We start from the raw sequence: 27,208 nt of genomic DNA on the forward strand, positions 1-27,208 counted from the left end.
GATGTTGCAGTGACAAAATCTGTCCTCAGAAACACACACAAACACCTGCCAAAGTAGTCAAAACCGCACTTTGCCATAATGGCGCACACACACACACACACACACACACACACACACACACACACACACACACACACACAGAGAGACTCACAAGGTGAAAACAGTGCCAGCCCCACTGTCGCAGCTGTAAACATGGATCCGTATGAGTTTTACTTGGCCTCTTTGCTGCCAATGGTTACAGTGTGTCAGCCTGTTGTTGCATTGTTTGTGCTGCTGTGGTGCAGCTGTGCTGGAGTCCGTGCTGTTGTCTAGTGACAGCATGCTGGGTTGGAGTGAGGATTAAATGCTGCAGGTGTGTTTGAGGGAACCTTTGGCGTACATTCGAGGAAGGAGTGAGTCACTCTTCATGGTCATCATCCAGGACTGAGTCATGAACCTCTCATCTTTTAAGGGGTTTTTACCCACACAATACCTCACTCTGTCTGACACTGACCATAGAGGCAGTCAGAGCGTTAAAATACAAATAGCTCATCTCTTGTCAACCACCTATCACTCTGCTTCTTTTCTCATTCCTTTCACCGTCTTCCTCTTTCTTCTCTCTGATGTATCTCCTCTCAGATCTCTCTCATCATTCCTCTGCTCAAGCAGGATGCTACATAATTAGTATGTTTCATGTGTAAGCTCTCACTGTCTTCCCTCCCCTGTCTTTCATTTGTCCCAGGCTACTGAGCTGGCCCCAGCCCTGCAGACGGACATGGAGGTAAAGGAGGCCATCCAGGGTGCCATCCAGGGTGAGAACGGCGAGGTGGTCCAGATTGTCACCTCTGTGGCCACCTGAGAGCCCACGTCTGGTTCAACACAGCCCATAACTCTGCCCTACAGCATGGCCTGACTAAGCTCAGTGGAATATTAGAGGTCAACAAGTGCATAAAGTCTGACAAGCAATCAAGTCAGAAAACTTTTTTAACAAATACTGAACATCACTGATGAAATGGAGGGAAGAAGCATTTTTCTGTTTTGTTTTTTTTTGTTTTTTTCCCTGCAAACTCCTCAATCCATTGCCAACCAGATGTCGCAATGTGGAAATGTTCACAGAGAACTCGAAAAGACCCTGATACTCCAATCAACTGTGGTGTTTTCATCACCAAAGGGACCTGGCCCACTGCAGAATACACAGTGGGATTATTGTCTATCCAGGGAGAATGCTGCTTATGGAGCCCATCACTCTGCCACTTCATCAGCACACATGCTTGTTTACATCAACTTTGGAAAATAGTGGTTATTTGGAGTTTAGCTGCTTGGCTAACCCTGAAACCCTCATAAGGGTTTATAAAATCTCTGAATCCCACCTCAAACAACCAGGACTGTGCTCCTCTTCTCAGCATTTTCTGGCAGTTCTTGTCACGGTGGACTGCAGTGGAAAGCAGATTTAGCTGAGACAGCTACTCTTGGTTGTGACTAATTTGCTTTCCTGTGAGCCCTACCTTCCTTTGTTTTGTTCAGCTTGTTTTCATATTACTTTAGCCGCACAGCTTTGTTTTTTTGTTTGATTTATCTTATTGTAATATGCCGGAATTTTTGGAGAGCTTTAATTTCAGAGGTAGAAAACCATGAAATAGAAGAGATGGTGCCAGTGGTAGACAGTACAAGTTGCTTGTAGGCTTGTAGAATACCAAGGAAACCTTGAAGTTCTTTATTTCCCCCAGTTTTGTCTCTGTGAAAGATACATTCATGTGAATAAAACATGTTTGTGGTTGCCATAAAAGTGTGTTTTTATTTTGTTTTTTCTCTGTATTTACTCTTTATTTCCATCAGCCGTGATCATCAAAGTAGCTTCAAAGTTTTCCAAGAAAATGACTGCTTTCATCCGTTACAAATAGACAGTTGAGGAAAGCGTGAAATAATAGTTTGGTTTTGAGGTCTTGTTTCATGTTGAGCAAATTTATTTACTATTTTTGAAGTAAATATGTATCATGTCAACTTCAATTACATATAATAAGATTAGGCTACTGTAATGTCAGCAATCTTGACAAAATAGACAGCAAAAACAAGCTTTGGTCTTGTCTCTTGCTTTGTCTTAAGACTGTAATTAATATGTTGGCCGCATTATAACAGTTTCTGATCTGTAATTGCTTTTCTTCAAAATCCGCAATGTGCCCACTAAGTGGTTATGTTTTTCTGCCAGTAAAAGCGCTGAGAATGTATTGTTGTGTTGTGCTGGAGTGATGCTCCTCTAATGATGAATATCTCTGCAGTCAGCGAGAAAGGAGATAAGTGAGACACTCCGAGGCTGTTGGTTTGGGGAAGTTTCCCATGCTTAGTGTGATGTAATAGTGTATTTTGGAGTTGGGGAAAGAACCAAGCGACAAAATGAACTTGATAAAACAACATCCATGGTCTTGGCTGCTTCCTCTTGTTTCCTTTCAGTCTGTTGTTGCTGTCTCTGACCCCCTTTAAACTGCCTCTTCATCTTGTCTATTCCCCTTTCTGCCTCTCCTACGTATTTCTCTTCTCTCACTCAACCTGGGTTTTCCTCTCTCTCCTTTGGAAGCAGTGTTAAAGTCCATTGACTCCCCTTTAAAATTATACACTAAGCTGGGCTAAAATTTCATAGGATAGACTGGTGGGTCCATCTCTTTGAAATAATGTTGACTTAACTGAGTTGGCTAAATGTTGGCTTGGACAACTGTCGTCCCCCTGTTGACCGCTCCATTAAATCTTGGACTTGGAAGGAAACAGACCCTGCTCATAATAGTCTTTTGCTCTTCAGTTTTACAACCCTGGGCTCCATCCAAGGGCTGGAGTGGTTACCATAGCGACAGGCCTTCTCTCAGGCTGCCTCTAAGATAACCTGCTGAAAACAGAAATGAGTGATAGATGGAGAGATGAGATTGTTTGGAAGCAGAATGCGTGTTTGGAGAGAGGGAGTGGAGTGATGGACAGAGACCAGAGGGTGTATCTTTCTTCTCTCAGCAGCCCTGTGTTCTCTTGCACTGACGGCAGCTCTGCTGGCATCTGCTACAACATGCAAGTACCAGCCTCTGTTGCTTTGACTCCAGCTGCAGATATTCCCCAGCTCAAACTTTTAACAAGGCTGGAGGAGTTATCTCAGGATGTGTAAAGATGAGTGAACATATTTGTTGAGGCAAAAATGTCCAAACACACTGTGTCTCTAGAACCATAAATCAGCAATTGTTAATCTTGGGGAAACAAAGCTCCCCACAGCCAAGGATTTATCTGTCTCACGCCAGTGGACAGATTACAGCGTGGCAGCAATGACACAGTTTACAGCATATACACTTTTTTTTTTTTTTTCTTTTTGGATTTCTCACTTGCTGAATATTCCAAAAGGCTGAGCAATGCTTGCAAATTTAGGCTTTAGAAACATCTGTCTTTTATTCAGCTTTATTCACATTAAATTATGGAGATTCTGGATCTATGTGTTGTTGCGTTCTTAAATTAGACAACAGCAAGTCTTGGACCTTAGCAACATGGCTGTTGTTACATGCATATACATCTGAATGTCAGTTTTTGGAATTTGGAAGTCAGTAGACAGTAATTGTGTTTTTGTCTTTATTGAACACACCCATTAAACATTCACAGTACTGGTGGAAAAAGTAAGTGAATCCCTGGATTTAATAACTGGTCAAACCTCTTTTGGCAGCAGTAACCTCAAACAAGCACTTCCAGTAGCTGCTGATCAGACCTGCACAATGTTCAGGAGGAATTTTGGACCATTCTTCCTACAGAACTGCTTCAGCTCAGACATAATAAGATATCTGGTGTGAGCAGCTCGCTCCAGGTCACTCCACAGCATCCCGCTTGGGCTCTGAAAAGGCAGATTTCTTTGAAGTTATTCTGTAGTAGATTTACTTTGATGTTTAGGGTCATTGTCCTGTTGCATCACCTGTCTTCTACTGAGCTTCAGCAGGTAGAGTGCTATCCTGACACCCTGTAAGAGACCTTGATAAACTCAATTCATTTTCCCACCAGTGATGGAGAGCTGTCCATGCCCAGAGGCAGCAAAGCCCCAAACCACGATGCTCCCTCCAACCTACTTTACCTATGGAATGATGTTTTCATGTTGGTTTGCAGTGCCCTTTTACCCCATACATGGTGCTGCATGTTCTTCACAAACAATTCAAACCTCAGTGTCCTCAGTTCATAAATTAATTTCTCAATTGTGATGTAGAATGTTAAGGTGCTATTTGGCAAACTTGGCATGTTTGTGATTTTTCTTGTATTTGGAGAGCAGCGGCTTCCTCCTTCCTCCAAGTGCCCCATGTTACCATGCACCATGATATGAGTTTGGTAGACTCCAGATGTTACTTTTGAACAGCAAACTCAAAATGTCTGCGTGTTTTTTTTATGAGTCAAAGTAGCTCTAACCCACACCTCCAATCTGGTTTTATTGACTGGACTCCAGGTTTGAAAACTCCTGACTCCAATTAGCTTCTGTTGAAGTAATTAGCTGAGGGATTCACATGCTTTCTCCAACCTACACTATGAACGTTTTAATGTTATGTTTAATGTTTTATGGACAAGAATAATACAATGATTTGTGTGTTATAAGGTAAAAAGATTGCGTTTGTTCATAATTGTAACTTGGATGAAAACCTGACCATATTTTAGACATAAATGGAAGTAATTCTAAAGAGTTGACTTACTTTAGCTTGCCACTGTATAAATATCAGCTGCACAAATAATATAATGAGAAAATTTGAATTTTTCTTTTTGTCAATACATTAAGGAAGAAGAAATCAATTGATGTGAAAATTACAGACATTTTAGGAAACTTTCATTCTGAATGTACTATTCCAAGAATATTTACATTTTAGTTGCTATTTTTACTAAAAGAAAAATCTCATGCAGCCAAGACTGAAACATAATGATAGGGTGCTCCATCCGCAAGTGTTACTAATTGTGATTTGTGCGTAGCAGACAGATGTAAATATACTGTGGAGGATAAATACTACTTAGTCCTAAGTATTAGGAAATGACAACGTGAAAGCAAACTTGTTCTTAAGAGCAGTAGCCTACTTGAGAAGTGCTCTTACTCACCACCACTGCTTATAACAACCTGCTACAGTACTTAACACTAAACCTACTAAGCTTACTGCATTAACTAGTTCTCTTATGCTGGTTAAAGGTGATGCAGTTGTATGATTACATTTAAGAGCTGAGAGTTGTGTTTTTTTGAATTATGCAATTTGCAACATTATTTTTCCCTGAATTTTGTCCAATATTCTTTACATCCCGTAAATTCTAATATATGTTAAAATGCAGCATGGCATTTCTCTCCTCTCGTTACTTTATTAACTTTCACGTTAACGCTGCATCAACTACCACGGGTCTTTGAAAGAGTCTGGCATAGATGAATAATAGCTCCATCCATTTATAGTCTCTGTTATCTAAAGCTTCAGAGACACCAATGATAATTCATTGAGAACCAGTCGGGAATCCCTTGACTCGTGAGAAGTAGTAAAAATCTGTGAGAAGTGGGTGCGCAGAGAGCAGCAGAAACTGCGTGGATGGGAGGTTCTCCTTCAGTTTAGGGACCAGATGTGAGAGAGAGGAGGGGTACAAACTCATCCAGACAACGGCTACAAAATGTTTCCTGGTCAACGACCGTACTAAAAACAAACTGTTGTCAGCTGCGACCCTCGTTTGTCTTCTTCTTGTTTTATCGTCGAAGGTAAGTTAAACATTTATTTGCCGTGTTAATTGAAATGCGCATTACGTCGGTGTCCTGAAGGAAACTTCAGACGTGATGACGTGAGGGCGTAACTACTTCTGGCAGGCTCTCGGGATGCTTTGTGAAGTTTCTCTGCGGCTCTCTCTATGATGCCTACTTGCATTTAACTTACAAGCCTATAGTCAATCCAACCCAGTCCACACACTGTGCCTCAGCTGACGGCTTTAACAAACGTTCATGTGAAGAATGAAACAGGTGCATCATGCCAAGGAGACATATACGTAAAAGTATACGAAATATTTGAAAATTCAAAAAAGTGATTTAGCCTGTTACATTACACTTTAAACCTCTCAGGTGATGACTTAAAGGCAGAAACCTCAAATCATAATAGTCTCCTATTTTAGCCTATACAACATACAACCTCAAAAATCGAGGTGGCCCTAATTCTGGAATCACTACCCCTGCACTGCCTATGAGTATGGGGCCTTCAGTTTGACTTTTTTTTCATAATTTACAAATGATGATACATGATTAATTTGAATGGGGATATAATCTGTGTGTGTGTGTGTGTGTGTGTGTGTGCGCGTGCGTGCGTGTGTGTGCGCGCGCGCGCGTGTGTGTTGCGCCACAACAACACACACAGTGCAACAACAGGCTTACACACTAACCACTGTCAGCAAAGAGGCCAAGTAAAACCCATATGGACCTGTGTTTACAGCTGCAACAATGGGGCTGGCATTGATTTCACCTTGTGAGTCTGTGTGCTAGTGTGTGTGTGTGTGTGTGTTGTGGTATTAATAGGGGTGAGTGGGTGGGTTGCAAGGAATAATGTCTCAGATGACTAGGAGGCCAAGCCTGTTTTATGAGCCAGAGTGGCATAAATATCAAATCTTACTCGCAAATATTCAGTGTCTGCACCAGAGGCATTTAGTCAATAAGCTCTGTGGTCTGTTGGAGCAAGTGACTGTAACACATTTTATTAGCATTGAAAGCCATTATGAGCATATGTCATTGCAAGTTATTGAGACCCTGCTGTTTACTGTACGCTGCAGGAAATTTAATTAGATCAACACTGCCTCTGTCCATATAATAAGATTCCCGGGAAGACTTTTGTGCAGAACAGTATTTTGTGAATTTATAATGAATAGTAAACTGTATTTGTAGCAACTACTCTGACCTGGTTGTCAACACCTTGAACACAGTACCTTACACTGTATCTTTTGCCTCTTTTATTTCTCTTTCTTTATCATGGAATGCTCTTTGGCAAATGGCAGATGATAAGTCATTGAAAAATCCTGAGTGATAATAAATATCTGTGTAAATATGCATTTGCAGGGTAAGGATAACTTCACTTTGAGAGACATGTATTGTTCTTAAAATATAGGTCAGGGACAGAAAGAACTGCATCTTGTAGTGTATTTTTGTTCACAGTTTTTACACCAGAATGGTCCTTTGTTTTCAGAGACATTAGGGACTGAGAGAGGTCGTCCACTTTGGACAGAGGCCGACTCTGATTCCATGGGAGAACGACTGCTTGTTTGTTAACGCCAGAAAGCTCTCACGTGATGAAAGGAAACTCTAATTTGCTTTTCATTGAGCAGACATGTAAGTGCTCTGAGAGAGGCTGTGTTTGATTTACCTCCTCTTATCTTTGTTAGGGTTATAAATATGATTATGCCAGATGTGGCATGCGGTACAAGGCTTCGTCTGGAGCCATAAATGATTGATATCACAAAGCATGTTTTCTTCTGGTCCGACCATACCAGGAGGTCAGCCCAGGAAAACAGGGGCAAGAGCTTTCTGTTGAACACCAGTGTCTGACACTGCATCCCACCATCTCTGGTTATATTCACACTTCACCCTATCAAAATTCTCAGAGATTCACTGTGTGTGTGTGACTGGCTAGCTCACATTCATTTACACTGTGTCTGTGTGTATGCAGGGGAGAGAGATGTTTAATTGTTTGCTTTTTTAATGTTTATGAGCCTTCATAGCCTTCATAAAGTGAGCTACTTGCCTCCTATTGGTGTTATAGCTTGGAGCACAAAGTCTTCTTGTCTGATTCTGGGGTTGTGCCTTATACTATAAGCACAGTCTCAGGCCAAGCCATTCACCGGCTCACCTAATCTCAGTCTGCACGAGACAGCCTGCCACCAAAGTCACTAGAGGACAAAAGACAGTAAAGCCTTGCTCAGTCTTTGAACATGTCTCTGGCTAGACAGGCTGGATATATTACAGCAGCATAGAGTTATAATGAGTTTTTACATTCATTGAAAACCGAGTCATGGAGAGATCAGCAGGATTGGACTGAGTCAGTGTATATGACTGCAAAGTCTTTTTCTGATATTGCAGTAAACAAGAGGATCAATAGATGGAAGGATTGATTAAGACGTTTAATGGGGTGAAACAAATTACAAAAGGAGACAGGGAGAGAGGAGGAGACATAAACCACAAAGTGATTTCCAGTTTCTCGGCTAAAGGGTGAGACATGTACACCAGAGATGGCAGGTGTTTACTTAACAATTGACAGATGTTTAGCACATAATTTTGTAACAGCCAACCGACAGTTACAACTCTCTTTTAAGTTAATGTGGGTAGTCATTGTCAGCTAATTACCATTTCAAATACAAGCAGGAAAGTGATTTATTAATTCATTGAGAGGGATATAATTTTCACTGGTTTATCATTGACTTATGATATTGTGTTTTTTTTTGCATCTTCGCATAATCACACATAATAGTTTCTTATCAACTATGATATTAGGCATTTAAAGGGGAGAGTAAGAGGAGATATGGAAGGGAGAGTGGGAGTGACGGATACAAATGATTAGATGGAATAGTTAGAACAGTTAGAAGGAAGTCTAGTAATGTAATTCTTTCTGGAAATTATGCTTGAAAAAGTCCAGTCATGCTGTATATAAGGAGTAGATTTTTACCTTTCACAACAGCAGATGCAGACCTTTAATGATGGGAGTACTGGCTCTTTAGTTATGTGATCTTGTTTCTTTAAGAGAGTGTTGCATTATGGGTTGTTTGTAGCCTTAATGTTGTTAAGCTAGCAAAGTTTTCTCTCTCAGTGAAGTCTCCAGTGAGCCCAGTTAAATCTATTGGAATTATTTGCTGGCTCATGTGTGATTTTGCCACAGAAATAGGTCAGAGAGAGTCAAGTTACCTCAGAAAACAGTGAGCCCAACATACAGAGAGAATCTTTCTGTACTACTAAATCCACCTGCTTCCAACACTGGAGTGTGTGAGTATATTTCTTCATTTATTTCATTTATTTCTATGTTTTTATATAAAAAAAACAAACAAAAAAACTACCTTTTTTTCATCTCACAGAGCCAAAGTGAAATCAGAATTTCCAGGTTCTGTTCCAGAAATAAGAAAACCAGAGTTGCACTAAAAATACAGCCCTAGCTCTGACAGTTTTGAGTTTGAGTTGTCATAGAAGGAAAAGCACAGGTGAAACATCAAGTGTACCAGTAAGCCATGTAAGCCAGTCTGGCAGCATGCACTCTAACTGCAACCAGCTCATTTGAATGGAGCACAATAATTTCTAAATATTCTGTAAAATAGATTTTAAACAATAACATAGCATCAAAAAACTGTTTTCTAAGTAAAGATATATTGGAGTAATGGTGTCCTGAGCCGAGAACGAAGTCACACCCCTCTGTATGTGTTTTAATCTGAGGTTCTCTGTTCTTTGTTTTACTAGATCTGGTAGCATGTGCATTTTAAGTGCATGAATGTGTGCATGTTAGTGGATGTGACTCCTGTTAATACAGTCGCCCTCCCCACCTTTATAAACACAAAGGGACCGCCCACACTTGAGATGGCACAGTGCAGTACACAGCTTTCAGGTGAAAGCCACCTAACAGATTTCCCTAGACTGAAGAGATCACTTTTTTGGCCAAGAAGGTCTCCCACAAAGACAAGTGCATGGGCAGACTGGGGACTACCTGGTCAAATCCCAGTTGGCTGGTGGCCCATCAAAACGTCCATCCGCGCAGCCAATCGAAACACAGCACTTGAAATAAGGCACAAAACAAAAATGGAGGAGAAAGTGATCCTATCCTTTGTTTCTATGAATACCCCGAAATGTACTGAAATATACCGAAAGCCCTCCCTTGGCGACAGATTTCTACCCAGGTAGGCATGTCAGCTGTGTTTTAAGATATACGCTACAATCGATGGTTATGGTTAGACTGTTAAAACCATGGATTGTATATGTTCGAACACACCTGACATGCCTACTTGGGAAGAAATCTGTCGCCAAGAGAGGGCTTATATTTTGGGGGAATTCAGAGACAGAAAGGATGAGTTTCTTTTCTATTCTCGTTTTGTGCCGTATTTCAATCGCTGTGTTTCAATAGGTTGAACTGTTGAACTATTGGATGGTTGAACATTGCCCGCACCGACAACCGCTGTGGCACGGCACAAGCCATTAGAAATAATGGGTTTCAGAGCGCAGTGGTGCCGTTGCCGTGCTCTGAAAGCAGTATTCCTAGTCCGACCGTGGAGTCAATACTCAATAAGATTTTAAAATGGATAATCCTACAAACTGCTAAATGGCCCCAACTTGACTCTAAACTGGCTTTTCTTCTAGATGCTTAAGTCACTTGACTACATTATTCTGTTTTCATTAGTGACTGGTTACTGTTGTCATGCTGAGGTCAGCTAACTTGCTGTTGCCAATGTTATGAACGTGTCTGGTAAATGTTGCTATTGGTAGCTGGCTTACTGCAAGGATAGCTGTGGAGCATATCAAGGCGATGCTAGCGTGGGTTAATGCTTGTGGCTAGATTGTTTTTGTTGGCTCTTGTGTACACTATAACTTTATTCAGTTGTGCTTCGTGTTGTTTGTTAAGTAGTTGCTTTCACTTGAAATCTTAACACTGCTGGCTGAGAACGTGACGGGGTTTGGGGGTTATGGGCAAACGGAGGCTGTAGGTATGGCCAACGAAGCAATTGTTTTGGTCTGAGATGCTGGCGGTCTAGTGCGACATTTAGTGGCATGGAAAACGTCGTAAACTCAAGGACCAATTCTTATGATGTACAGTTAAATGATCACTGCCATGCAAGAAAACATGCAATTGTATTGTTACCTGTGACAGTGTAATGACTTTTAGCTCCCTTTGTGGCTCTGGAGGGATGGAGACGATAGATTGGTTTAGGTACTGAAAGCACTTTCAAAATCACTATTATAGGATAGGAATAATCTGTTTAAGTCATTCAAAAAAAAAAAAAAAATTTTTTTATGTTTTAGCAAACGTGGTGATGTGGCTAGCAATTCACAGAGATCATTTCACATTCAGCAACACCTGTGACATTTATTCTTTTAACATTGTTTAGGAAATTTTTTACCTTCCAGCCAGTCACAAGAGTGGGTTTCTTTGACCTATAAGTTATGCCCAACACATACTGTTAATTTCTTAGCACCTTAATGCTGTTTCTGCTGCCTGTCATGTCATGTCATTGTCTTCCTGAAAGTGAAATAAATCACATTTACTGCTTTTAGCCGAAAAAAAAAAAAAACAGGAAACAGGGAGGAGGGTGTGATATGAACCTCCAAGTGCAGGCTGTATTATGGCTGATCTGTTGGTGTTATGGTCCAATCAGGGTCTGGTGCTGTGAGATGGACAGTTGCTCACGATGATGCAAGTGAAGAAAGGAGTATGGAGGAGAAAAGCGGAGAAAAGACACAGGACTCTTTTGCTTCCCAGCTCTGACGATTATCTTTGCAATCAGCACTGAACACGAACCTTTTCATTTAAAGGATGCGCCCTGCCTGCACCACTCAGCTCAGCCGTACTCAGCTCAGGAAAATGAGGTGAATGTTACTGTACCCAGCTGTGTCTTGGCTCAGCGATAGTTTAGTGCAATTAGAGAGTGAGAGACAAGATCAGGAAACACCCAAAGGCTGTGTTGTCACTGCAGAGTAACATGATGAAGTGAGTGTGGCTGGCAGTGGCCCTCAGAAGGCCCAGGGAGAAATCAGATGTAAACCTGAAGGATTAGCAAAACTCCAGAGCCTGCACTGAGTGAACTTGCAAAATCTAACACAATGTTAAAGTCAGCCAGTTCGTTGTAAGGGCAAAAGGCAGTGTAGCATCAGTGAGATAGTGTTATGAGGTCCAGCTGAAACAGAGTGCATAATGGCCACCTGTGATTGTATATCTGTATCAGTGAACAGAATACATTTGATTGGATTTTATGTTTTTGAAACTAACTATAAAGAATATAGTGTTATCAAAGATTAGTGTGGTAATGTGTTACTTTAGTGTTAAAGCTCTGCAGTAAATGCCTTAAGTGATATCATATGTTTTTGTTGTTGTTGTTGTTGGTGTGTGTGTGTGTGTGTGTGTGTGTATATACGTGTGTGTGAGTGCGAGAGAGAGCGAGAGAGAGAGAGAGAGAGAGAGAGAGAGAGAGAGAATTCAGAATAATTCTTGACCATCTGGTTCAGCTCTTCTTGATCACGTGACCAGTGGGTAGAGGAGTTTGGTTACAATACAAACACACACACACACACACACACACACACACACACACACACACACATTCTCAGGAATCCAATGATTATATATAAATATATATATATATATATATATATATATATATATGTTTATATTTGAATTTGGTTGAAACACTTCCTTATTTCTCTAAAATATCCCCTCCATAGATTTTTCACCACCATTCTTGTTTTCAATTACTTCGTATCCTGAATCATGCTGATTCGTCATTATATCTATGATATTCAACAATATTTCTGTCTAGCCACACTGGGGAAGCCTCAGTCATATTGAATTTATTGAAGATTCTCTCAATTGAACCTAATATATCAGACTAATATCTTTATTAACCCATATATCCAACAGCGGTACCACATAGAGCATGATCTACCTCTCTCATTCATCCTGCCCTCTTCTTCTCTACCTCCCAACAGTGCACTACACACACACAAAAACGTCAGTTATGAACTGCCTGCAATTGAAGTTATGATGGATATGTTCTGAGGTGGAATCACAAGGTGGTAAATTATTCGTTCAGGTTGTAATTGCAGAACTCATTTATAAAAATTTGGTCACAAAGCTATTATTGATGTTGTGTAAAGATCAATTGCTGTCAAAGAGATGATGGCAAATGTGTGCGTGAGATGAATGAGGAGTGAAGATTACTGAGCAGCCTCTCACTTTGTCTCTTTGGCTCAGAAACATTCCTAGTTTATGATGCAGAGAGTAATGCGGAGAGTGCTACCTGAAGATATATTGACAGAAACATGACATTGGATTCCTGAGAATGTGTGTGTGTGTGTGTGTGTGTGTGTGTGTGTGTGTGTGTGTGTGTGTGTGCGCGTGTGCCTGTGCGTGTGCGTGTGCGTGAGGTGTTGACTGTTTATCTTACTCTTCTGCTTCATTTTTTGTAATCTATTTCTCTATTGCATTTTTAAGCACTTGTATTGCAGTATAGACCTAGTTGTCCATAGTATTATAGGACGGGATTATGAATAAAAATGTGATAGAAATCGGAAGTTAGCGTTTTACTTTATTGTTTGTATATTCAAACTACAGCACATGCCACTAGTGTTACTGGTTGTTATGTAGGGATATTTTTTAATGGAACCTGTAATCCCACAAAATAAGTACAGTTAGCAAATGCCCCATTCACCATGAAAGTAATGCTACAGTAAGAAAGACAAAGAGAAAAACAGGAAAAAAATCAATCTGGGCACAAAATTATCAACAAGTATAGTAAAATGTAAACTGTTGAGACAAATGATAGGTAAAAATTATAGTTATGTACAGTATATCAGAAAATTAGACCACCGTATTTACCCATTCATCTGCTTCTATGTTAGAGTTCATATGTCTTTCCCCGACATTCCTTACAGTTTTGCTTTTTGTGTTTTGTGTTTCAGAAAGATCACAAACAGGCACCACTCTCTAAACCCTGTGTAAAGCCCATGGAGTATTGTGCTTGGGCATGTGGGCAATCCAAAGCTTGACAGATCTGCTGAGGGAAGCTACGCTTTCTACCCTCTGATTTGACATGATCGGAAACAATATAACTGTACACAAAATGACTGCCAGCAGTGTACCTGGTGGTCCGCTCTGTTCGCTGATGTGATGATTTATTTTTCTTAATCCTGTGAATAACTGGGTAAATACAGATGATATGATATCATGCCAAAATATTTCCACTGAAGCTACAATTGATCAAAAGAAAAAAAGAAAAACAGATTGCACACAATACTTGTATTTTCACAGCTGTTGATGTGTGCTTAAGCGGGAGTGGTGCCTATACTGTAAACATTTTGGAACAAGGCCCAAATGATTTAGTCTTAATTTGTTGTTGCTAGACAAGGAAAGTGTAAGTATACTTCAGAAAGACTAAGACTAGACAGCAGACGAGTTTGCACCTCCAGGCGTTTCTCATGGAAATCAGTCAAAGTTGAGGCAATATACAGACTCTGTTTGTGGATAACTAGGAGGTCCCCTACGATAAGAACCAGAGATATACACCAAGGATGTATAATGTAAAAGCGCATACAATTTCCCTCACTAGATGAAGACACTAGTGAGACACTGGAAACAGTCAAGGACTCACTTGTGTGCAAATACCTTTCAGCCAAAGAGTGCACAGTATATGCGCTGAATATCATATAGTCAGAGTGATTCAACAGAGAGAATTTAGTGATCTAAAAACAGAAGAATGGAAAGTATTTTCTAAATTGCTACAGGGTATGAAGTTTTGGTCTGTCACTAATAAGTTGCTGTGGATAAAAGTGTCTGTCAAATGAGTAAATGTAAATATAAATGGATATGTTTTCACGTGTTGTACTGGCAAACTCATCCTATCAACTTATCTTGTTTAATTCACTTCTCCGACCTTGAAAACATATCTTGTGGATGAAGCTTTCATATACAGTGACATTCACCTTTTCATTCCATTCTCTGTGCACTACTGCTTTCTCTGACGACAGACCATTTTAGGCCATAACATCTTGCACTGGCACAAGGAAGCAATTAATTAAACTTCAGTATTAGACTCCATAGACCACAATGTGCTGTGTTTACAAAATATTCTGTATTTCTCTCCTGAAATAACTTGCTCTCTCTCTGTCATTATCCCCATTTCTGTTACTCTTCAGTTGTGCATACTGAAGTTAACAAGTTCACCCCCCCCAGAGGTTTGCTATCTGGGAAATGAAGAAAATCACTAACTTCAGTAGACGGATGAAAGAAAGTGGATATGAAACATTTCATCACTGAGTAATATATGAAATGCTGGCCAAGTATTATGGGATGAAAAGTGCTTTAAAAATTGAGTTCTTTACCAAAAAAAAAGATTTTTCATACTGATGATCAAAATGGATAATTTGAAGTTAACCAATTTTGTGTGATACAGATCTGCCTCTCTTATCTAACATTGTGGGTGTATGGATTCCTGATTTTTATTTTTCGATTTTATGGTCTATTATTTTAAGTAGACACATGGTTTGTAAGTAAATGCAAGATGCAGACATTTTATTATTCATTTCTTGGCAGTGTAGACAAAAGCTGATTTTCAAGAGAAAAAGAATGAATGTATAACAATGACTGACATACAGTAGATATCACATAGTAGAAGCAAGTGGCCTTTAAAGCTTGACAGACATTTTTACATTATGTGCATTTTTGGCTGCAGTAGAGTTGCATTTTATCACATCTCAACATAGTATCAAATTTGCTTGTTGAATGCAAATCCGTCCCTTATCAAGACTACTTAGGTTTAAAGAAAACAGTTCCTTAAGTCCAAGTGATTGTTTGATTTGAAGAAATTCCCTCAAGCTGTTATGGAAGTATTGTGTTCACAAAGCCAAAACCATATTTTATGACGTTACCACACCCTTGACCTTTGACCCCCTAAATGTTATCAGTTCATCCTTGTGTCCAAGTGAAAGTTTGTGCCAAATTTGAAGGGATTCCCTCGAAGAGTTCTTGAGATATTGCATTCACAAGGCCAAAATCATGTTTTGTGAGGTCACCGTGACCTCAACGACAAATGGACATTATTGCCAAATTTGAAGGTGTTCCTTTAAGGCGTTACTGAGATATCGCGTTTACAAGGCCAAAACTTTGTTATGTGAGGTCAGCACACCCTTGACCTTTGACCCCCAAAATCAGTCTATCTTTGAGTCCTAGTGAATGTTTGTGCCAAGTTTGAAGAAGTTCTGTCAAGGCGTTACTGAGATATTGTGTCCATGAAAATGGGACGGACTGAAAACCCGAAAACAATGTCTCTCGCTCAGGCTGTCGCCGGTGTGGCGGTATAAAAATGTCAGGCTGTGGTTTTATGGGGTTTATGTACTGGACTATGAAGTCATTTCACCTGGCCAAGAAATAGTCTGGCACATAAAAACCCGTAAAAAAGCAACATGGTTTTACGTTTAGGTTTTTATATGGATTAAACAAGCAATATGAAGTTTTAATTAATGAGGACGTGAGGCATAAGGTTGATATATCTCTAACTAATAATTAATTCTAGTAATATTTTTTATTTGTAACAGACCATGTTCCATCCTTAAACATATTTTTTTCCAGTTGATGTATTGTTCCAGGGTTCGCTTAAAGCTAATGTTCATATCAGTGTGATAATTCCTACTACCTTAAGCAACAAAATATATGTATAACTAAGAATTTAAATGTTAGACAGATTACACATTTGTTTTTCATAAACTGCATGAATATTTGGTACAGTGCTCTTCTGCTAATAAAAAGGAACAAGAAGATAAAGATTTATTGGACAAAGAGCTTAAAATTTGTATTTCACCCATCTGAAACCAAATCAGAAATGTAGGCAGCTATTACAACCCAACACTGTGTATCTCAGTATAATGATGTGTAATTTGAGCATTTGACTTAGCTGAGCCCAACTCCTACCAAAGAGTCATTCTGAAGAGTATGGCAGACATAGGAATGGGCCCGTTGGCCTTGTTCAGACGTAGTGATTTAACTGAGAGCATTTCAGGTAATATGATTGGTTTTGTGGCTAGAAAAAGGATATTATTGGATTTTTAGGCACCTTATTCAATTATTAATATTTGACCACCTTCAAATGCTTTATATTTTCTGTTTAGGCTAGCAGGACTGCATTTTTGTAGTGTTGTGTTGAGTGAGTTTCTGTGTGAACAGTAGTTTTGGCTAATATTTATAATGGAAGCACTCACATCTATGTATTATGATAAGATATGTGATCCAGGTCATTACTGACCAGGGCATACACTTTGAGACATACAGACCTATGAAGTCACTGCTTGTGTTGAATGAATGTATTTTGATTAGACATTAGATCTCGGCCATTGCTGATCCATCTCTGTATTAGTACTATATATCATTTCATCTCTCTCTGCTGTGATTGCTTCCACATGTCAGGCCCCAGGCCTCACAGGCCCACACAGGGCTGTAGTATCTGTGAGTTGGTATGGGGGTTCAGGAGCCTCTGGGCTTAGGCAGTCATAGAGTCCCGCTGGATGCATCAGTGGAGGGGACACGAAAACCTGCTGATGAAGAGGTTGGTGGGTGGGAGGTGGGATAATGTGAGGACTGTCAGGGGAGCAGTGGGGGGATAGGGAGGTATGCAGGACAAATTGAGGAAAGAAGGGGATTTGGGCAGACACATCCTTGGACTTGCCTGATGCTGATGAAAGAAGTTTGAATCATAGGGACGCATAGCACAGATGCTTCCAGCTATAGTGCTACATGTAAACATCCACTACGTACACACTAAAGGATTTGTAAGTATGTGTTTCCAGTTAAAAATGTATATATTTGTGTTTAGCTTCTGAGAAAGGTGGATTACCCAGTGATTAGTGTTCGTTTGATGGCATGACGTTGTTTGAGTGAGTTCAACAAAGCCCTTCACATGATAGTTCTTAAAGACAGGATATGTTTCATACAGCCATAATAAGCACAGGGGAGCTTTGGTTGTCAGTTCCACCCCAGGTGGAGTGTACATCTGCCTAAATGATCTGTGTCAGGAAAAGCACAGGAGAAATGGGGAAAACAGCTGCGGACGTTTGTGAACACACAAAAACAGTCTCACCATGATTTTCCACAGAAAACGGTTTTAAGTATGATCAAATGACAGACAAACAGTTTGGCAATTTCTTAGGTTCGTCTTTTTGGCGAGCTGTCCTGGTGGTGGTGGGAAGCCAGAGGCGTCTGTGGTGAAGGAGACCCCAAACTTTAGAGTGGAAGAAGAGGAAGAGGCCTACAAGGGAGATACATTTGAATCACCGTATTTTGATTTGTGGCATCTTTTTTGGACACTGGAACTATTGTTTTTTCCAAAAATATTGCTGACTGTTTTGAGTCCGGTCCATGATCAAGTTGGACATTTTGTTTTTGTTTGTCATTTACACATAATTATACACGGGTTGATAAGAAGTGTTGCATACTGAAGCCACGGTCCACAATCAGTGCTTTTCTTTAGTTATAATTCAGAACATTTGTTGGCACAGCTTTTTTGTTTTGCCTGTTACTATTTTGTTAGGTTACAGGTTGCAGTCGTGAAGACATTGCTCAGAGAACTTTCTGTGAACAGCTCCATTCTCAGATAACAGTGTTCAGCAATTACCAGCCAACCGAGACGAGCGAGCGAACACCATCACCCAAACTGACTGAAAGAGGCCAAAGATATTTGGTTTCTAGGGTGCGAAAAAAAAGACCCTTAAGTTTGTGGGGTGTCTGTTTCCACAGTTCATGGTAACCTGTTCACAATGATTTGATAAGAAAGAAGTGTTACACAGGCTTTTGGCAGTGGCTCTTTGGCTCGGGTGTCACTACTCTGCGCTGGCACGGTGCCAGAGAGCAGCAGAGCATCATCCTCTTCAGCCAGGGTTTCTGCAGAACCCAATCTATTCTGTCTGTTCCAGAGAAACATCTCTTTGTTTGGTGTGGAAAAGTTACATTGTGCAGTACATGGACCCTGAAAGAGGAGGCCCTTTGGGTCTTTGAAAATAACAGCTTTCCGATACTAAACACTGAGCACAGCCAATCCTCCTTGATTCAAACCATGTGCATGAAACGAGATAATACGTTTTCAGAACAGTCTATGAAGAATGGTGTTTGTACTGTAGCATGTGCAGTCTTCACTGTGGCTTGAGGGTCTGAATGAGAAGCTCGTTGTGGATGGGGACTCATTTGCTTAAAGAATATTTAGATGGCAAGACCACAGTGGTTATAAACAAACAGTGCCTGTTTGTTTCAATGCACAAACATATTGTAGACAATCAGATAAAGATTATACACTGTGTGTGTACAAAACACACTACACTTCAGAAGCAATTAACCATTCACCTGTGACACTTTCTGTCCACCACACACACTTAATTACCAGCAGGTTTGTAAGGTCAGTAAACTCCTGAAAACCTTTATTTTTGCTATATTCTCTTCCCCACCTGTTAGTGATCTGTTTCATGTGTCTCATGTGTCTCTCAGGCTAATCAGTTCTGGCTATTGGCACAGAGAAGCACGCTTTACCCTAACCCTTGTTTGCCAGCATTCACCCCCATCCCCCGTCCTCTTTTGGACCTAGATGCATGCTGTGGCTTTTCCTGTGTACATATTGCATAGCTTGTATAAGTGTCTCAACTACTGTACTCTAATTGCAAACAATGTCTTCCATATGTGGTTGTTGTATTCTACCTTCATAGCTTCCTCCTCAGGATTGTCAGAGAACGAGACCCTGAGATGTCATGGAGTCTCCTAATAAACATGAGCATCACGTTGACGGCGTAGTGTCCTCGTTCTTCGCACAAATATTTCAAAAATTGTTAGTCCACAGAGGGGGATCCCTCTCTTAGAAATATAATCACCACATATCAGAAAAAGTGCTAGCAGATGATAGGAAAAAGTAATATGTTTACAGTTCTTAGTTGGTGGAATAGTCTGTGATGTATTGACTTACCAGCGCTGTCCATGACTTTTAAACCTTAAACTTTGTGATACTTTACGGGCCAAAACAAAATCCAGCTCAGGATCATGTTGCATGTTAAGCCACACTGCTGACAAACCAGTGTTGAATCCAGTTTAATGAAGTCCTTCCAGAAAAAAAGAGTGCAATAATTACAGTTCCACAAGCCACATTGCTGTGTCAGGCAATTGAGATTCAGATTTACCATTGAAAATCATTTAAAAGTAAAAGTTTTTATGTTTTTAGGTTTTGATTTTATTCTCTTCTTGTTTATGGCTCCTTTGTCAAACTCAACCAGAAATAAATCACAGATTGTCACTATCCAGCTGGGCTGAGTTCAGTTGGAATTCAGATGGGGTGCCTAGCTGTTCTGTAATATGAGTCATTGTCAGCATTTCCACTAATATATCACTCTATGCTGGAGGCTAGGAGGAGAGCTTACTTTTTATGTTTCTCAACCATAAGCTGATTCAAAGGACCTTGCATGCTCCCACAAGTAACTGTGTCTATCCTTTCCTCGCAAGTCTCCAAAATCTCAAAATCCTGCTGTCTTTTATTTAGTAGAGCTGACTTTTACCAAATATTTTACTGTTTTGTAGTGAGCTGAAAAATGCTGTCATATGTGGAATCATATTGCTTTTTATTGTTTTACTGGATATGTTATTGTCTTGAAGTAAATCTGTGAATAAATAAAAACAGTGCTTTGAACCCTTTTTAAGAACATGTCCCTCCCTCAGTTGATAGCGCAGGCACAGATTCAGAGAAAACAGTGAGAGTCCTCACTTCAAGCCACTGTGTTTTCATTGGCTCCCTCGCACTTTGAGGCGCTCTTGACTTTGATTGACCCGGCGTGGTTGCTATTGCTTTATGCACCATCCCAGAACATTTCTATATTTTGTTTTTATATAGATCCTGACATGGAAATCATACTTTTATCACTTTTTTGTGACCTAACAGTGGTACCAGTGTTTGACATGCTGTTTCTTACTGCTGCAATATAAGGACCCGGCTACTCTCTTGTCGTTTTCAGATTTCTCATTGAGTGGGAAGGGATACTGGGATTATGTCATTGTTTATTTGTTATATCCTGGGTGCCATCCATATGTGTGATTGTCTTTCATCAAGATGTATGTGTGTACCCTTGTTTCTTTGCCTAGCTATCAAACTCATTGAGTGCTTTAGTGAGCCAGCGATGTGAAATTCTTTCACTGATGTATCTCAGTGTGTAACAAACGACTGTTTTGTCTGCACTTGTCTCTGATAGGAGACCGTAACCAAGCAGCCAAGATCAGCTGGTGAAAGAGGTACTACTCATACAGAAACTCAAACAGTAAGTGCAAAATTATTTAAGCATGTATTAATAAGCGATTATGTTTTTGCTCTTGTATTGCATGTACACCGACTGTATGTATCCCTAGCGCTGTATGTGCAATGTTAGTGCACTTACGTGCTTCTATTCTTCCGAATAGCAAATATTCACGGCCTGTGTGCATGAAAGGTGGCTCTGAACAGTCTACCACACTCCTTCATGGAGGATGGCGGCCTGGACTCATGGCAGTTATAATGAATTCAAATGGTAAACTAAGGTCATGGAAGTAATCATGTCAAAAGACATTAAAATGTCCATAGGCACTTATCAAAGTCCACAGATCCCAGTTATCCACTTCTTCACTGTTGATCCAGATGTTAGAAACAATCTTTGCTTCATCCTAAATTACCTAATATTCTGCTTTCTGCAAAGCCTCAGATTTATAGGGACGTAAAAGTCTAACAGGGAAGTAGTGTTTGGAACATAATGAAGATATGAATCAGGAGTGAAGGGGGATTATGCTGCATGAGTTTTGATACTTTTGTTGGACATGACACAAAAACTGTGGGCCTACATTATTGGGATTGTAGCCGGGTTCAGGTCCTTTACATGGTTAGTTTCAAGTTAAATTAAATGGATGGAATGTATCACTGTACTGAGACACTAGATTTTACCATTCATGGCCAAGTAACTGAGATACTTTCAAAGCACTATGGCTTTGAATCTTGCTTTTCATACTCTTGAATTCTCATTAGTTTATTTTGAGGAATGCACTCTTACTACACTGTAAGTCTACTGCTTGTCGCAGTGTTGCAGTGCACAGTCGCAGTGCATCCATGTTGATTTCTGTGAAGGTCTTGCTGGATGTTATCAGCAGGCAGCTGCACACACTGTCAGCACAGCCCCTCAGCTCTCTTCAGTGCTCTGACAATAGAAACTGGAAAGCTGAGGAGCCACTGGAAGAGAACATATCTGGTCATGTAGAGTATATTTAGCATTGGTGGTCTGTGATACTAGTTCCAGCCACTAGGGGGCAGTGGTATAGTAGTGGTGATGTGCTCAAATTGTTTGTTTAAATAGACTGATTATGATTGACTATTATATTATTATATGTTTTTAGCTGTTAATCATGTTTTAAAAACACAGATAACATGTTGATGTTGTATATTCTGTCTATTCTCTGTCTGGGAAGTATTTGGAAAGAACCACTGGTATACCCTCATCGGTAACAGATCCTGTGTTTGGCAGAAGCTTTTATCCAAACCTTTGAATCCAATTTTATGATTAGCCCTCAGAGCTGCTGGTATGCTAATTAATCTGAATCCCTAAATGGCTAACAGGTAGAATGTGGCCCTATTCTCCTGTGAAAAACAGATAGTCTGCAGATTGCAGGTAAGTACATAATTGTTGAGATTAACATAGAGGAAATCTGAAGAAAATGAACACCAGGCTCCAGATCTTGGGATCTGCCTCCTTCAGGCTTCAAGGTCTCTCTTACACAGATCACGGTATTAACAACAGTACCCAGCTGAATGTAAAGCATGCTACTGATCTACTGATACAGCCCCCAAGTGGTTTGGAGAACTCTATTATGCTAACTAACCTGAAATAAATTAACTGTCCCTAAAAATGAACGCTATGCACGAAAGGATTCACAGTTCATATTTGAATAATAGATAACAAATGTATAGCAATGAACAACAAAGCCACCATGGAAACACTGCAACTATTACAACCTTTGTGCAGTGTGGTATATTTGCTTCTGTGTGTTGAGGTTATGTCAAAGCCATACAAAATAATAATCATGTTAATGACAGCACTGCCAGACAGGAGGCAGAGCTCTGAATGCTGTGGTGTGGTCTTTGAAAGGACCACTGTATTTTAGAGGCAAGTTTCACCTCTCCTTCTCAATGGATCATTACCCCAATGTGTGCAGTGATTTATGAGCTGCGTTACAAATGCTGGGAGCAGTTCCTGTCCAGGGGCTGACATCCACTCACTGATTGCCACTATTTGTCTATGTGCATGTCCGTTTGTGTGTGTTATATGTGTGCATGGGCATGGCAAAATCGAAGTGGGACTGCTGTAGAGGTTTGTTAAAGCCAATATGAGCATGTCTCTTTCAGTCTGTCTGAGGGTGGGCGAGTGTTTTCCTGTCTGTATGTGTGATACATGTGGCCTCTCAGGTCTAGAGTTTCATTCGTGGTAACTGCATACACTAATATTTCACTCAGCTGGATGCTGATGGATTGTATTTTCAATGAGGCAATGTGAACTCTAAATCCAAATGGCATTGAGTGCGTCACTGAAATGACACTGCAGACATGCTTCCAGGCCTCTAATGGACCTAATGTTGGACCTGATCTAAAGTCTTAAAGGATAAAGTAGCCTAAAGATAAAGTAAGGCTGAGTAAAGACCTGCTAAAAGCAGCACCTTGGTGTTTTCTCAGATTTGTCATGCTAATGTGCAAAGCTTTGTGTCTTTTGTTTGGAGATTAGCTCTGTCCTGCTTATCTTGGGCGAGGTTGAACATGTTGTTGTTTCGACAGGTCTGTGAGGTACTCTAGCCACGATGAATCTCTGCCAGCATCAGCTCACATCATCCACTGACATATGACTGTGGAAACTATTAGGCTGTAACTGATGGATATCTCCCTCTATGTGCATGTGTATTCATGTGTTTATAGACATACTAGTGTATATAGTGTTTATTGTATGTAGCGTTTTTGGCAGCATGAGTCATCACTTGATAAGTCCACATGTGTAGATGTTTTTACTATAAACAGTTTGCATTGGTTATGTTGGAAAAATGTGTGGGTGCACTGCATGCCCTTCTAGGTCAGTGCAAATAGTGACGTGTGTGCTCTCCTAAGAAAGGAAATGGCAGGTGTTTGGAGAGCAATATCAAAGTGTTTTAGTTATATTTGCGTGTGCCTGCTGTCTCTTGTCTCTCTCTCTCTCTCTTCATACGTGTGTGTATGTGTTTGTGTATGTGGACCACCCAAAGCCTTTGAGGTCATAACAATAACAGGTCCACTTCCTTCCAGCGATATGGCAATGGTTCCAGTTGAGGGGCTGCAGACGGGACAGACGCTATCAGTCCATATCACAGCAACAGCAGCCCCTCTGTTTAGTGGACTTGTCACAGCTGTGTAGAAAGTTATTCCCCCACCCAGTACCATTATCGAAATTTGCAATATCCCAAATATACTGTAACAGCCCTAAATTTAGTGTTAGAAATCCAAGGGCTTTTTTGTTTCAAAGCAGCAATTTGAAAAATCCCACACACTGTCTAACTTGCAATAAATAATTTATTTGCATTTGACATTTTTATTTTTTATATTTTATTTTATTTGCAAATATAACAACAATACACAGATATGATAAACCGACGCAAAATACAGACAATCAAAAACACTGAAATAAAAACAACTACAAAAATGTGGGAGTCAAGGGAACCTGTAGTGGACAGTCATCCTTACATCTGGACAGCCTCATACAAAATCACACCGAGCTGTAACTCCACATCCTTTTTCCAGGCCAGTTCCATCCGTCCTGACCTTTGAGCTTTAGTGGCTCCCAGGTATCCAGAGAAGGGCTCCCAGATTCAGTAGAATATAAAAAAGGGTTTATCCTTTAAGGCTGTGGTGAAAGATTTAAAAGGGATGATACTCGTTACAGTATGTAACTACTGATTTAAAGTGGAGCTTTATCACTCGGGTACATTTCTGAGCAGAGTTTGACAGAATGTGCAAAAGGTCTGTGTTACAAAATTCAACAGGTAACTCATCATTTAGCCCCAGCTGGCAAGTCCTTGCACCAAGATGTGAAGGGTATTTAAAAAATTTATTAAGCTGTTGAACAGTCGTAGTCTAATACTGCCAGACATGAGGGCAGCTCCACAAACAATGAAAAAGTGAACCAACAGCAGATTGACATTTAGTACAAAGGTCTGGATTCATTCAGTGTCTGGCTTCAGGAGCAACATAAAGCCTGTGTAAAATCTTAAATTGCCTCTCCCAGGCTGAATTAGATGCTAGGACACTAGAGGCTGGCTGCACAAGACATTCCAGGCCTCTGGTTCTATTAAAGTGCCCAGATCAGATCCCATTTGCCTTTAACTTTGACTGAGTCGTTTGACTTGAGGCTGCAAAAGATCTTATAAAGCCATTTGGTAATGAATTTAAACTGAATATTACCTACCAACAGAGACTCTTTAGGGGAGATACCAAGCAGGCTGGTGAACCTTTTTAACTTAGACCAAGTACCTGTAGAAATTTAAGGAAAATTATCATTGGTGACACCAAATTTGCTTTTTACATGCTGAAATGTGAGGACTGAGCCTCCCTGAACCATGTCTCTGACTACTTGACTACTGCGGCTCCAATCAGGGAGTCCAGTCCGAAGGCCAGGCCAGGATTTCCCTTAGGAGGAGTTAATAAAGAAAAACGATTACTGCATCCCTCTAGTTTGTTATCTTGTTGCCATATATACAACATCCTTTATCCTTTATCCTTTAAAACCACATTGTCTTTAATCTGCATTGGAAATTTTCAATGAGACATATATAATAGGTTCCCCAGGAGGGTTCTATCTAAAGAAGCTGATTCACACCTGAGCCAGGTAGACTTGAGGTCATCTATGAACCATTCCAAAAGAAATTTGAACTGTGCAGCCAGATGTTTAAATGAGAAACACGGTGCTCCTAAGCCACCATGATTATAGCAGACAGACAAAGAAAGCTATATCTTTGCGTAGGTATTTTTTTGTGTGATGTTCTTGAGCACCAGCATAGCTCAACATGTTAATCGTCTTCCAGCAGATGTGCGAGTTTGATGTTGCAATTAATCTTTTTTGTCTAAAATCTCTTTATTAAGAAAAAAAAAAATCTCTTTCTGTTTAAGGATGTTTCTCTACTTTGTTGCCTCTTAACTTCTGTGTAAACAAATTCCTCTGGTTAGACAGCATTTTCATTTTTGTGATTCTTTATTTTGTGATTCTTTCTCCTCCTGGTGAGCGAAAATACTCTGTGGTAATTAATATGATAATAAGTGTGGTGGCATAATTTTTTCCAGGCATCACTGCGAGCCATGTTGAATTGAGGTCTGAGTGAGGTTTCAGCTGGAAACACTGAGGAGAGGCCTAGTACAGTATGTCTCTGTCAGTGCTTGGCCAGTTAAAGAGGGGAAATAATATTTGTTTTTTGGAGGGGAGAGCGTTTTGCCCACAGCCAGAACTATTCTTATTTGCCGGGATAACTGAGTGAAAATGTATCTCTGTTCACCGTGGAGACGTATTTGCTCTGTGTGGGGCGGCATAGCTTTCAGTTCACCTTCAGCTCCAAGACAATTCTGCTTTTCTCCTGAAGTTGGAAAAAACAACACAATGAACTAACACACATTGTATGGGAACCCAAGAAAATGTACTGTAGCTTCAGCTTGATGATTTATCGCACCGCACAGTTTAGCCTCAGGAATCAAGTGCGCTAATGTGTTTGATCAAAAGGGAATTCCATTGCAGAGCTACTTATGCTCTGAAACATTGTTTGCAGATTACTCTTCAAATTGGTTTCTCAACACCTCAACCGTTATAGGCTGCTTATGTGCGAGGGGCTGATTTATGATGTTAAATGACAGAGGAGCACTCATCTGTGGTTTAACTGGGTGCAATATACTACTCAGATGCCCATGGCTGCCAGTCCCCCTGTCTGTCTAGACGGGGTAAACACCAGGCTTTATAGACCCGCCGACTGACAGTCACTGATGATTGGGTTTGTGGGATCTGTGAGGGCGGGTCAGTTAAAATGATTGACAGCTAGTGGCATTCTTTGTGTGTGTTTGGTGGGGGGTTGCGGTGTCGGATCTGAAGCAGTGGCTTCATCGCTTTATGGCTGATGTAAAGCGCCTTCAGTGAGGAGAATGTGAGGGCTCCACCTGCACACGCTGTTATGAAATGATCAACACAAATACTGCTCGTAAATGTCAGGTGAATGGGGATACAGTGATATAAAAGGCATATCTCTTGGGTTATGAAAAGAACCTTTCCCACAGCCAACAATAACATCCATAACACAGCTGATCAATCATACTGGTTTGAAGGCAGATAACAAAGGCCCTGGGACCTTCCCAGGAAAGAGAGCATCGGTTTTGATTTGCTGTAAGATCCCCAGATCCCATGTCTCCCTCGCTGTGCTTGGTGTGGCTGCTCTACGAATTTAGTGCAAACTGGGGTGGGGATGGGGTGGGGGGG

The 27,208-nt window shown here is 40.4% G+C and overlaps 1 protein-coding gene and 1 long non-coding RNA gene across 3 annotated transcripts in view; both read left to right on the forward strand.

Annotated features, from left to right (window-relative positions):
- Positions 1 to 2,399, forward strand: part of banp (BTG3 associated nuclear protein) — a 37,022-nt gene extending 34,623 nt beyond the window's left edge. For both annotated transcript variants that reach the window (XM_023406722.2, XM_023406721.2), the window contains one exon: positions 722 to 2,399. In XM_023406722.2, coding sequence (XP_023262490.1) covers positions 722 to 838 — 117 coding nt within the window. In that variant the 3' untranslated portion in view covers positions 839 to 2,399. The remainder of the gene's footprint in view (positions 1 to 721) is intronic.
- A 6,346-nt stretch (positions 2,400 to 8,745) lies between these two features.
- LOC111655340 (uncharacterized) lies at positions 8,746 to 14,259 on the forward strand. The gene is made up of 3 exons (XR_002760800.2): positions 8,746 to 8,944; positions 11,314 to 11,524; positions 13,613 to 14,259. It is a non-coding gene; the product is annotated as an uncharacterized LOC111655340 (long non-coding RNA).
- The last annotated feature ends 12,949 nt before the right edge of the window (positions 14,260 to 27,208 follow it).

Source organism: Seriola lalandi, unplaced genomic scaffold, assembly GCF_002814215.2.
Source record: "Seriola lalandi dorsalis isolate HSWRI2012SDOR001 ecotype SW California unplaced genomic scaffold, Sedor1 jcf7180002054314, whole genome shotgun sequence".
Lineage (NCBI taxonomy): Eukaryota > Metazoa > Chordata > Actinopteri > Carangiformes > Carangidae > Seriola > Seriola lalandi.